This window comes from Euprymna scolopes, chromosome 5 (genome assembly GCF_053919585.1).
Source record: "Euprymna scolopes isolate OS-2025 chromosome 5, ASM5391958v1, whole genome shotgun sequence".
Lineage (NCBI taxonomy): Eukaryota > Metazoa > Mollusca > Cephalopoda > Sepiida > Sepiolidae > Euprymna > Euprymna scolopes.
Window position 1 is genome coordinate 84,613,155 of NC_136486.1, and position 14,662 is coordinate 84,627,816.

General features: G+C 30.6%; 1 protein-coding gene across 1 annotated transcript in view; it reads left to right on the forward strand.

Moving 5' to 3' along the window:
- LOC145276910 (integrator complex subunit 14-like) overlaps positions 1–14,662 on the forward strand; it is a 43,620-nt gene that overhangs the window by 7,291 nt on the left and 21,667 nt on the right. Inside the window, exons 2-5 of the mRNA XM_080128373.1 lie at positions 5,746–5,915; positions 7,176–7,346; positions 9,973–10,367; positions 12,316–12,458. Coding sequence (XP_079984499.1) covers positions 5,754–5,915; positions 7,176–7,346; positions 9,973–10,367; positions 12,316–12,458 — 871 coding nt within the window. The 5' untranslated portion in view covers positions 5,746–5,753. The remainder of the gene's footprint in view (positions 1–5,745; positions 5,916–7,175; positions 7,347–9,972; positions 10,368–12,315; positions 12,459–14,662) is intronic.

Below are 14,662 nucleotides of genomic sequence, written 5' to 3' on the forward strand. Positions count from 1 at the left end.
AACGGTCCTGATTTACAAACCTTTAAATAAAAATGTTAACATTATACTAGATATCCCAAACCCAAATTTTATTTTTATTATATCAAAAAAATTTTAATGTGGCTCATAGATATTTTTAAATATATAAACAATTGTGCCATTAAATATTATTCAAAGTTCGTTGTAAATTAGAAAATTAACTGTCTTTTGTGCCATTGGTCGAGAAACCAGTTTTCAGTGTATAACTAAAAATGCAGACTGCAAAAAAATTATTTTAAATCTTTACAAATATATCATGTCATCTTGTGGTAAATGAAAATCAATCATGAGAGCAAGAATTATTAAATCAAGCCAGCCTAAACATTGTGCAACATACTTCTGAACATGCAAAAATGACATGGAAGCATGAATTCATATAAGACTTATTTTAAATAGTTGACACATTGAATCATTTTAATGTGATTGATGACACATAAAAGATTAAACTTACATTTTAAAAAAATCAAATTTGAATCATATAAAAAGTGAATATAACTGCAATTTAATAATTGAACAAAAATTTTCAGTTTGCATTTTTTTTTTTTTTGATAACTTAAAACCCTATATTGACAATTGGTTCTTTTTCTCTAAGACAGAACTATCATCATACACAATTTCATACACAAAAATTTTTTAAAAATAAACTTTTTTTGTGTGTAAAAAAAAATACATAAATTGCCCACCACCAAAAATAACAACCTAATTTGAAGTAATTTGGAAAATAACCATTAAAGCCACAAGAGAAAGAGTTTTACATTTATAAAGAGAACAAATTAAATTTTGTTTACATCTAAATTTTATCAAAATAATCCCCAAAATAAACAAGATGTTGCAAGTTAATTTTAAAGAGAATCTCATATTTACCCATTTTCTCACTCTAATTGGCTATTTTGTAAAACCTTACCATACATTCATTCTTAAATTTTTATTAGCAATAATATATTAACACAGAAGCAGTTAAAAATTTCACTAAAAGTCATAATACGAAACTAACACATTCCATCAATGATGACTTTCAAAACAAAAATCTGATATCTTGGAAATGAGTTTTTCTTAGCGATTAAAATAAGAACTGATCCATCGTGAATATGAGTTTTGCATGGTTAGCAATGAAAATGCTATATTACTGAAGCATAATGGACAAATCTTTCAGGTGTTGACACATCTGAAAGATTGATTTTAAAAACATTTAACAAAATAGCACAATTTTTTTTTCATCAGCTGGATTCTGTTGTTGGCATTGGTTTCTCCAATTCTTTTTAAAATTAGGTACTTACAGGAAGAATCACATGAAAGTTGCCAACATCCATAAGTGAAATGGATTCAAACATAGTACACCCAGGTCATAAATCCTGATCATTATCCCCTCCATTAGCATCACCTTCCATTTCCTAATTTAATTAACAATTTTATTTACTTTCTCTTACTGTGCAAATGTGACATCAGACAAATTATAAAGTAGATTTGTCTTTACTGTTGATATGAAGATGAGGAGGAATGCAAAACATTTGTTTGTATTCATTATTTATGTTCATTATTTGTGTTCATTATTTATGTTCATTATTTATCAAGTCTGCTTCATAACATACTAAACATTTAACTTACACTGTCTACTGAAAAAGTATTATTTTTCAAACAGTATCCACTACATATTTTCAACTTTTAAAAAAAAATTATTTAAAGGCTAGTTCTAACGTGTTCAAAAAGACCGACCCCCCCTCTCCCGGCATAGTTTTGCTTTCCACCTTCTGTTTTACTCAATTTTTGACAATTCTGACATTGATGGCCAGAATATAAATGGAATTGCAAATGGCAGTTCATTGGTAATTTTGAGCTTGGATTCATAACATCTTTCAGCTGTGTCAAGTGAAAGCTTTGACAAAATACCAATCAAAACCTCTGAACTTCTTTAGGTATATCTTGTCAAACTCGAGAATGTTTCTGTTGAACTCAAGAATTTGAACAAGATTTCGAACAGTACCCTTTATTTACTTCATGGGGGTAGCATGGTCTTGTTCCATCAATCGTGACTGTACAGAGATATAGAGGTCCAAAGTAATTCGCAATTGTATTTTTCAGTCACCTACACTGAAAATTGGACCTTCAGCCTTCAGGAAAATATCACTTTTACAATTGATTTTTCTAAGTACTATAACCACTGCAATGAATCCAAATAATACAAATAACCAATCCTTATCTCCAAACTTCCGAAATGCATATAAATATACCATAAAAATTCCATGCATCCATTAAAGAAAAAAAAATTAGAAAACTTCAAGTTGAATTGTAATGCATTTTATGTACAAGGAACTGAAATCTAATACTAGGACTGTTAGAAATGAAAAGATATTGTATGATTTAAATATTTGGCATTATTTTAGACTGACTGTATACACCCAATGTGGTCTGGTCGAAACACATTACCGGGCAGAGAGATTAGTCCCATACCATTTAAGATACACAAATATACTAAATTGTTACGAAAGAGACCACATGTTGGATTCAAAGAAGCATAAAACATCCATCTTGGTTTATGAAAATCAAATGCAAAGTAACTATTGTAGTTTAAAGGGGAAATAATCCTCATAGCTTAAATAAATAAGCTTACTTTCCAGTTTTAAATGCAACTGTTGTCAACTATTAATTATTGAAAATACATTAATATAAATTAAGTTAAAAATAAATTAAATAAATCAACTTTAATATTTCTATCTAGAAATATTATTTAAAGTTGATTTATTTAATTTATTATTAATTAAAATGATTCTATTACAACAAACAATAACAATAAGCTAATTATTAAAATAGATTTTCTTTAATATAATATGCAAATGAGGTTACTCATTAAATGTAGATTTCTTTTGAATAAATAGTATATATACATAGAAATCATGCTGTAATAAAAATGTATGAAGTTCGTTTTCAGTCTGAAAATTAATTTGTGAAACAGTGTACCTTTTTTATTATTCATTAAATTGTGAACAAACAGAAATACAACTTCATTATATTAGATTAACACTTGCTAAATCGCCCTCCCCTGCCTCCCCAAAATATATAATTCTCCCTTTTTTAGGCAATATATGAACACACTGAAAAACTTGTCAGAAATAAAAATAAATAAATAATAAAAATAAAAATTTTATATAAAATAATCTTAGACTTTAAAGCCATTCAAACGTTTTAGAGTAGTTAACCATTTTTTTTTTCTATGGGAAATAAATCCTGTGTGTGTGTGTTTTTTTGTTTTTTTTTTTTGACAATTATGTGTTTTTAGGAAAGTCTTTGTAGGAGGAGAAGGCTTGCCACTCCGACTTCGGGTTAGTGGTAGATCTATGAGCGATTGTGTGTAAACATCTTGAAAACTTGGCAGAAAGAAAAAGAAAACAAAAACGGTCATTTTTATTTTGTTTTTCCATTTTCACCCCAAACAAGGCACAGTGCCACTTTGATGTATGGGGGCTACTATTAGGGACATAAGTTGAAGGGATACTATGTAGAGAGATGAGCAGGAAGTCGGATCTGTCGGGGGTATTTATGTTGAGGGGGTACAAGTGCTTGTAGTTTGTCGGAGCAAAAGAAAGAGCCTATGTTGACAAACCCCAAACCCTGCAAGAATCAAAGGAAAACATCAGGAATGAATTAAAGGAGTTAAATCGCAATCCAGAGATTCTGCAATCTGTTATGAATAATGTTTTGGAAAGAGCACAAATATGCGAAACTGAAAATGGGCAACATTTAAAAGACATTATTTTTTATAAAGATTGTTTGAATTTTGCATTTTTTTATTTTTTCTATTTTCAAATATCCATTAGAGTGGGGGATTAATTTCACATATAAATTTAATGTAAAATAATTCACCAATTCCAGGCCATTCTAGAATTTTAGAGCAGTTAATTTATTTTTCTATAATGATGTGCATTTTCTTTTTAACAATTATGCATGGTTTTAAGACTGTTTGTACCAGGGGAGGGGGGCTTGCCACTCGACCTTGTGGTTAGCGGTAGAGTTATGGAAGGATTTTATTTTAAAGTGAATGCCATTTGGATTTGGAATTAGTGGTAGGGTTAAAGGAGATTTTTTTCGAGGTTCGACTTGTCACTCAGAGTTAAGGTAAATAGTACAACAGGTCCAAGGGAGGCACTTTTATGAGGTGGGCTTGTTACTTGTATCTAGATTTAGTGGTAGCGTAATTTATATATATATATATGCAAATTTTTTAAATTGAACAAATAGCAAAAGAATTTGGAGTACTAATTGCTCTAAGAGGCAAGAATAGCTGGCAAATGGGGGATCATTATACATTAAGTTTATATGCGAAAATGATACCCCCCCTCTACTCTAAATTCTAGATTATTTTTATTGTTAATTTTTTCCCCCACTAATTTTTCTTTTTTAGATGTATTCACACATAATCATCTAAAAAAATAAAATCTTATTTAGTTTTTAATTGGCAGCTATAAAGTTTGAAAATTAAGTATATTTGAAAAGCAATATTTCTTGAAGGAAATTTTATAAAAGAATCACAAACTGCATTAATTTTAAACAGAAAAGTTTTTTGTGTTTTTTATTTTTTTCAAAATAAACGTAATTCACAAAACTCGTTGATTTCAAAGCTAACAGTGATTGCTGCTGCTACTGTTGACTAGCTTTTGATTATCAGCGTTATTAGTCAAATTGTTTACTTTTGCTAAAAAGTATTTGAAGTTATGGGGGAAAGGCTATGTAAAAACTGATGGTACCAAAAGAGAAATTAACATAGAATTATCATTTTAATGCACAAAAAAAATAAAAACATTAATTTACTTGGTACTTGGGATATGAAAAATATTTAGAAAATAATGTTCGAAACATGTCATGTTGAATTTTTATTTTTAAGACAACAAACAAACTAGTTTATTTTGTATCCTGGCAATAAGTGAGATTGATGCTTTTTCCAATTGTTTTCCAAATTTCATGAGAAAATTCCTCATAAGGGATTATTACTGAGCTTCTAAGCACTGCAATGGTTAAAAAATTTGATGCAAAAATGACTGTTTCATAGCATTAACATTTTTATCATTACTTTCCTAAAAACTCTTCAGATATATCATGTAGATTGTTATTTATTAAAGCATGTGAAAGGATATTCATTACTGAACAAAATGGTGGTATTTTGAGGACTTTGTTTGGGTTTTTTAAATATGACTATTATAATAAAACTACCTTGAAATCTTCAAATCGTTTTTATGGTCAGTGGGCATTAACTAATTAAACATGATACTAATTTTTATCAGAGCAACATTTGTGATCAATTTTGAAAAAATTTCGGAATAAAGTTTTCAAAATATAAAAATCAGGAGTCAGCAATTTTGATTTTATTTAAAAATAAGGAGTCAACAATCTAATTTTTGATTTAAAAATAAAATAAATTAGAACAACACAAAACTTAAGGCAACTTTAGACTCAGATTATTTTTTTTTTTTTTGTAAGGTAGAAATTCTGGAGCGAGTAATTTTTGTAGAAGTCAATTAAGATTTAAAAAAAAATAATTAACTTTTTCCCTCTACCTCTGATTCATAAGAAAGCAACACCATAGAAAACATTGTCTATTTTTTCCTTAATGAGATTTAAAAAATGTCTTTCTCTTTTTTTTTTCTCTTCCTATTTTCACTGTCCATGACTTAGCTATAATGTTCAAAAGAGCATTTGAAAGATTTGCATTCTCTTAATCCTTTTTTAATCTTCTAGGAATTATCATGCCGACACTTATTCTTTTGGATGTTTCACTCTCCATGAGTCGTCCTGTTAGCATGCCAGAATGTTCTGAAGAATACCAACGCCGCCATCTTGCTATTCATGGGATAAATACATTATTGGATTATATGGCAGTTAATTCAAAACTGGAATTTACTTCTTTGGTAACCTTCTTTATCTTTTCATTGTTTTCTTTTCTTTCACAAATTGCATTTTATTTTTTTAAATTCAGTTTTAATGAGAAAATAAACTCTATCTTCTCATCCAATATCTTCTGTATAGTATCTGTTCATATACTTAACCTTTTCAGTCCTTGATATGCATGTGAGAAATCCTTCAAAACTGATGCAATTTTAATTTTTATCTTCATTCAGTCTACCCTTTTTCAGGGAGCTGGATTTTCACCACATTAAAAACTGACCTTGTGTCTAATGCTGTCCTCTTTAAATTTTGTTATATTCATTTCTGTACCCATAGCCAATCTCAGTTATTTTTGATTCCTTGATCTCTGCCTGCAACATTTTGTCCTTGACCTGTACCCGCATACTAGCTAAATCACCCACTTAAATATATTATGTTCCTTTCAGGTTGTAAAAAAATATATTTACTCTAAAATTTAAAAGTAAAACTTACTATTAACTATTTCATGTCATTTATAGTCTTTTTTCTTTCTGAGATCATCTTTTACATTTACTATGAGTCTGTGTTGATGAATATTTTTTGCACAAGTTGTGATCATCTGGTCAGTGCTCGATTTTGGCACTGGCTGTACTGTCAATCATACGGTCTATGTCAATGCTGTAAAAATTCACAATTCAAGTTTCAAACAAGTAACAATGTCTTATTTTGAGAAGATAAAATGATATTTAGTTTCTCTACCAAATGAAAAACTTGCAATCAGAACAAACATCTCTGCCAGCAGATACCAACCGAAATCAAAATCTCCATCTATTCCTCTGGAATAGACATAGGTTTTTTTGTTATTTGGAGTAGGCCACACAGCAAGTCCACTTGAGAATTATTATGTTTAATTATCGGAACATAAAAGCTGACTAACCAGAGTGTATTATTTAGAGTGGACATAACTGCTGTAGAATCTCAAATAGCTCACAGTCTTAGCGTAAAACCTGATTTTTAATAGGCAATTGCTTTACCAAATGAAGAAATCAAATTTGAGGTGGTTAAACCTTGAACCAGGTATTTTTCCCCCATCGCAGGTTTGTCACTTGTAACATGCATGAACCATTGCTGAATATAACAAGCATCGCAATGCATGTTCACAGCACTAAATGAACTTAACAGTTTATTCGAAATTTGTTAAATATGATTTGTGATTTTCATAAATTTATTTTTGAAACAAGAATTTGTGGTCTATTTTTCCGTTTATAAAATTTTGTTTTTTTCTGATTTTACATATTATGTAGATTGTGTTTTCCTATTTGTGGGAGCAACTGGTACCATTCACACGAGATTTGGATCAAATAAAGAATGCATTGAATAAGGTGGAAGAATACAGTAAAACTTGCATTGAAACAGCTTTAAATGGGGTTAATTCTGTTATTTTGGAAGAATGGAGCATTTTTACACCTTGTCAGGTAAATCAAAGTTGTTGATTTTTTTGTCTGTGTTAATCAGTTTCACTAATGAATTCATGACATATTCACATCAACATTGAATACACAACATTTCCATGGTGAACACTTTGATCTGATCATTTTTCAAGTTTACAGTTGATTAGTTGGTATAGTTTGTGGAGATTTTTTTTATTTGAAATTGAGAAATTTTGGTACTTTTCCAGAATTCTCTCCATGAAAAAAAGCAAAAAAACAAAGAAAATCTATATGATGTAGGTACCTTTTGATGAAAAGAAAAATACCATATACCAAAAATTATGTAAATTGATCAAGTTGTTTTATTTTTAAATAAGAAAATCAAATTTTATGGCTAAACTATTCTCAATGATCTCATGACGGCATCTTGAAAATATTCTGAAAGAACAAAGGAAATAACTCAGAGATTCTTAACCTAGAGAAGGTGATGAGGCATTGAAAAAACTCGAATCCGCTTACAAATGGTTTAATTTATAACAAATAAACTACTTGATCAATTTATGTGATTTTTGGTGTCCAATATTTTCTCTTAATCGTAAGTATGTACACCTGTTACATGATAAGTGCTGTCCCCTTTTCATGTAAATAAAAAAAATAGGGAATTAGTTAAATGTAAATATGAAATAGGATAGTCAAGGATTCGAACTTGCGAAGCTAGATTTGGAATTGAAAATTCCAATCATAAGTTAAAAGAAATACAGAATGTTATCGAAATAAGGAATTGCAATTGTTTAGCTTACATATCTGTGTATGGAAAAGGAATGTAATAATGAAATTTGTTTCGGTTAAGGAATTTAATCGTCAATTGGAATTGTAAACATATTTTGTAAAAATGTTTTTCAAATAGGTTACTGAACTCGGGGTCATGTCAAGTTTGGCAACGTGATGCATGTCATCCAACGTACTTTATGAGCACATGTTTAATCATGTGATGACGTGACTAGTTCTCAATATAGGTAGAGTTTTTAGATGCAGTCGGAGAGTCTGGGAGAAGAGTCGGGGAGAAGCAGAGAGGTTCAGACTGATTCTCCATTAGAATCAAGACACCCTCTAGAAGTGAGAGGATTTTAGAAATAACCATGTAAAGAAACTTTGAATTCCTCACGCGAAATCATGGACCGGTCATGAAATAAAGGACGTCATCATCTTTGTGTATCTGTGTCTTCTGTGTTCATCATTACAACGAGAAAGGTAACGTGTTTATATTATATGCACAACTGTCAAAATGTAAACGTCAAACACACTATCTCTCGGTCTATCTATCAAGATATTCATAAATCTCCTCTCATTGAATTGGTTCTCTTGTAGTAACATGTACACTGTCTATTATATATATACAGAACTGTCTCTCTCTTTATATGTACTCTGTTTCTATATCTCAATAATGTCTCCATCTCTTACAACATGAACATCTTAAGACATATGAACACTCAACACATGAATACGCCTAAGACTCTAATCTCTCTCACTAAGACTCAACATAAGACGAACAACAACAAATAACATCAGTCCTCTTCTAATAAGAATTACATAACATATACGAATATTTGGTACCCTTCTAAAAATAACACCCCTATGCAACATATATACAATTTGGTGCCGTATTTGGTACTTCTAAAAATACAACCGAGTATATAACACATCATATAGATTTTTCTTTCTTTTTTTTTATTTTCTTCATATGTCGTTCTCGACAAGCACCAAAATTTCTCAATTTTTATTCATATAAATACTTCTCATTCATGTAAGTCCATCAAAATTTCTTTACATTTTAAATGAATATTTATCTCTTCTTTAAAATAGTATAGTTGTTTTAACCCTATCCCCTAACACTAAACTTTCCTTCCATGATTATGCCCCACCTTCAACTAAATGAAGCCAAATCCCTGGTGATTTAAAAACAGAAAAAAAATCTCATTTTTTAACAAAGAATTAAAAAAACATCTAATACATCATTAATAAAACTAGCAAAAATATTTGTATATGTACATATATCAAACAAACATATACTATACTGCCATCCCAAAAAAGAAACAAATGATGTTGGAAGGATGCTATCATGACAACAAAATAGATACTAAACTACTCCATCTTCAAAAACTAGATGATGTCCAAGGGGGTGGTATGACCACATGATAAATAATATATTATCCACCCGCCAAAGAAGTAATGTTTGAAAAGTTGATATCACACTCTGACCGCCACCACTTAATTGAAAAATGAAAGAATAGCACATTCGTCTGAAATAGTATAATAAACTGAGCATTGAAAGATAGTAATGATATTGTTTCAGCTTCAGATATAAAATAATAGTATAGTTTTAGCATCAGACACACAAATATCAAATCTCCATTAGTAATATTATGTAGCTCATTAATCTTGTCATGTTTTATGTGATACTTGGTGTATTTTTATTTTCTCAGTTAACCAGTTATTCAATGTATGACAGTTTTTTTGCTTTATTATGCAAGTCAAATTATGTTTTCTTTTAAATAGTTTTACCTTTGATATTTATATCATAAAGTTAAAAAAAAAAAATTTCTAATTCATACACTCAATTATTTTCCAACTTGCTGATTTTTATTTTTTCTAAAATTTTTATTTTTGATAGGTCATTTTGATAACTGATGGTTGTTCCGGTGTTGGTCCAGGTTCATTATCGCATTCACTGCAGAAATATCAAAGAAAAGAATCCTCCAAAAATGGAACCGAGAAAATCAATTTCCCTTTACCTTTCACTGCCCCTTGCAAACTCAACATTATGTGCATTTCACCGGCCTCCGATCCTAATCTGCAAACATCGCTTTCACACTTTCAAAAATTGATTGATATTAATGGACATGGAGGAGAAATTTATATTCCAGAAGGTCCCCTTTCTATTAAATCTGTTCAACAAATGTTTCAGAAATTTGCTGAAGATGTCTTCACACCTTATGTTGTCTCGTTGAATTGTGGTCACCTAAAATGTTCAGTTCAACTTTATCCACCACCAGAACCACAACAAAGGTATGGGGGTTTTATTTATTGCTTTTTTTTTTAATTTTCTTCACGGTTCATTTACTTGCTATTATTTGAAACAATAGGTTGGGAAGCTCAATTAAGATTCTCCTGGAAAAGGACACTTTCCTGTTGAAATTAAAGTTTCTGGCCGCAATGAGTTGAGCGAGCATCATAGTGTACAAACTTTGTGAATATTTCACCATCAATTTATGGACGACTCAAGAGAATTCATATTATTTGATTATTCAGACTACTGTTCTCATCTTGAGTATTATTCTCAACGTTTTGGTCGCTGTAACCTCCAACCTTCTTCAGGTATATTTTGCCAAACTCGGAAATACACAGAATTTTGAATGGAAGTTTTTTTTGTTTTTTTTACATGGGGATCACCACTTATCAAGGCCCGGAAGCCACTTGGGATAAGGGTTATTTTGTGTACAATAATCAATGGGATAATATCGTAGTAATAGTTGGTATTGGAGATTTGATAAAGTGTCTTACTTAGGGGGGGGGGGCGATTAATCAGGAATTTGTTTATGTTAGACTTGAAGATGTCCAAGTTGTAGTCAGGTGGGAAACAGGCAAACGGAAGAGAATTCCACAGGCGTGCACTTCTCAGAAAAAAAGCTATGTTCATGGAATCTACGTTTTGATTTAGGCACAGATAAAGAGTGGGGAAAATTACTGACAGTGGTTTTAGCTAGACGGGTGTTTATCATGAAGGATTGGCGAGGGAGGACCAGAGATTGGAGCTCGGACGAGCACTTGCCATAGTAATAACGATAAAACAAAGACAGGCTCGCAACGTCTCTTCTGTAGGAGAGAGGTTGTAGGGAAGAGAAGAGAGCATCCCCCACTAAGCCACAAAGTCTATTTTGTACTTTGTCAAGGCAGGATAGGCTGTTTTTTGAAGCTCCAGCCCAGATGTGGCAGCAGTACTCCATCTTTGGGCGTACTTGGCTTTTATAGAGATAGAGAATTGCATCAGTAGTGAGATATCTTCTGAAGCGGTAGAAGGATCCCATCATTTTCCTAGCGCCCTGGGCAACAGACTTGATATACGTGTTCCATTTCAGATCAGAAGTAAAGGTCAAACCCAGGAGCTTGTCAAAACATGAAGTCTTTATTTAATCTACAGAAGTAGCATGCTATGACCAGGGAGAAGTCTTAAGTAATTTGCCATTGTATTTGGAGTATTGCCCACACTGAGGATTGAACTTTCAACCTCCAAAAGTGTAACTTACAACTGAATTTTACAAAGTAATTTATCAGTAACACCACAAATCCTGGCAGGTTCCCAAGTTCAACAAGATATACCTGTAGAAGGTCGAAGGTTACATTTGTGTGGAGCAGGGATGTGCATTATATATCTTGACTCCAGATTTTCATGAAACTTTTTTTTTTCATTGGCAATTTCTCTTGATTAAAAATGTTTGATCATAGACAGTCTTGCAGATAAAACAAGTTATGGGCCAAAGTTGCTGAACTTTTCTAATTTGAAATGACAAAAGAAACCATCTCTGATTTTGGCAGTGAATTCCATTGAATTATTTTGCAGTATTTTTGTTAAAGCATGTTTTATCAAATGGGGGTTTGTTTTCAAGACAATTCTGACTGTGTATAGATTTTAGAAAAAGAGTGGAAAACATTTATTACAATAATTTTCAGAACATCACAGCTGATATAAAATTTTGTATTAATGAACTCTATTTATATAAAGAACTTTGTGTTTAAGTTGTTTAAAAGTTGTATTTCAATTCATTGCAGTATTTCCACCTCATTTCAATAACATTTAAAATAAAAATTGTAGCAACTTGTAAAAATTGTAGCAATTTGGGTTTTATTATTTTTTTTACCCCCAAGAAAGCCTTTTTTTCTTATTGGAATTCATGCTTTCTGAATGTATTTTCTATTTTATTCTCTTTTCATATTGTTTTTTTTTTTTTAATTTTAGGTGTAATGACTTTGAAAATATTGATGTGACCATTGGTCCAACACTAGAGATTTGTGGCTTTTTAGACATTGCGGATGTGGCTAGTCCTCCCATCCTGTCACGTCATCTTGTCTTGCCAACCATTAAGGAAAAACCAAAAGATGGTAAGAAATTTCTTTAATCTTTTTATTTATTTATTCTTAGATGTGCCAAAGCATCTCTATAAGATGCTCTGTCAATCATTAAGTATATATGAGCTGATGTCTACCAGCTAATATACACAGTAAGAAAATTTTTTAATTAAATTCAATTGTTGTCAGAATTTATCCCTCAATACATGCCATGTAAGGCTCAGAAAAATAAAGAATGTTGAGATCCATTATTCTCTCTATAAAGGTAATCCAGAAGTAACTCCTAGTTAAGGAATTGGAGATCCATTTAGTTAAGTAAATAAAATCTAGTTTAACTAGAATATATATAAGTCTAAGGGTCAAAAAACATTTACTCCTGACTCTCTAGACCAGAGGTTCTCAACCTTTGAGTTGCAAAACAATAATGATAGTCATTTAATTATGGTAAAAATAAGCCATTTTTACCTGAAAAAATATTATTTTGAAAGTAGAAATGACTGAAGTACACTACAGAGTTCCTATTTACTTGCCTCCCCACGAGGACAGAATTAGATACAAGATCAGTTTTTAATGTGGGAAAATCCAGCTCCCCAAAAAGGGGCACTCTGGATAGGAATAAAAATTTAAATTGTCTCAGTCCTGAAGAATTTCTCCTCCACTGACCAAGGACAGAAAAGGTTAAGTATAGCATCAGAACAGATACTACACTATGATCTTGGCCCAAAGGTGTTCCATTAAAGTAAAATAAAAGTATGACTTGGTATTGTTCAGCAGTTCTGTGCACTTCATTAAGATACGAAGCTGTCTTTGCTCTCAAGTTTAGACATTATTTTTTAATTGTATTTCTGTCTTGTAAGCTTATAATATGTCTACATCATTATCTTTTTTTTTTCTAAGTTGTTTTGTTTAAAACTTTAGTTTTTTTCTTTTGTTGAGGTTACAAAAGTATGGTAAAATTAAAAACTGGAAGTGGGAGAGGTCATTGGAAAAAGGTTTAAAGCAAATGCTCTAATGTAAGATTAAATCACCCGTCTTCTTAGATATGAAGTAAAGGTGATTTTTATTTCTTATCTTTGTGATCGATAATTTTAATAACAAAGGTAGATACAGAAATCTGTTTCATTAGTCAGAGAAGGAAAATACTGGTCAGTGTTTTCATCAAATTTTATATACAATCCGATCAGCAATTTTTGTTTTGATTACTGATCATATATTTATGAGAAGCTTACTCTCCCACAGTCAGAAGTCCTAATACTACTACTAAAATCACTGGGTATTAATTTTTTAACAAAGAAGTATTTGCGTAAACTGTTGAAAAAAGAGGAAAAGAAAATCTTTGTCCATTTCACTTTCCTATTCTCTCTCTCTCTCTCTCTTGTTGTTTGACTGACAGAAAGAATTGCTTGCTTTTATTTATGTAGTAACACCCATCAACCATAAAACGCTTTGGATAATTACAGATTTCGGCAGATTTGCTGTTTAGTTGTACAAATATCCTGAAACCAGGAAACCATTAAAAGGGATATTACAGGTTGACACCGGTATTGAGCAGAAATTTGTTTACATATCTTACAAACTTTAAATGGTTAAAATATAATCACATACTCATTGAAAATGTGATCATGTTATTAAAATTTAATTTAAATTAACTACGTGGTATAACAAATAATGCAAGATGAAGTTTTAAAATGATTAAATATATTTTATTTTATAATTTAACATTAAAAACATTGACCAATAAAAATAAAATTTGGGATACTTATGTATTTTTTTGATACTGTGCTGAAATAATGCTATTTTGAAAGCCATTCTTAACACGAGGAGGTTGTTTCGTAACTATTCTGTGCTTCCACCTTACCATTAAAAAAACAAAAAAAAGACTTTTTTAAAAAGATATTGTGAAACTTTAATTTAACCTGAAAAAAAAATTATTTAAAAATAGCGTGGTATCAAAAATGCATAAGCATCAAATTTTGGTTTATTGATAGTAGATATTGTTCTCGGATGCATACGATGGAAGAGGGTACTGCCCTACTTTTATATAATTTTTTTTTTTTTTCAGTTTAAATTCAAGTTTCATTTTTTTTTTAAATTGTAAGATGTAAGCACAGAATAGTTACAAAACACCCTCACCTCCTCATTAAGAATGGTTCTCAAAATAATAACGTTATTATTTCAGCACAGTACCAAAAAATACATACATACTCAAAATTTCATTTTTATTGGTAAATGTTTTT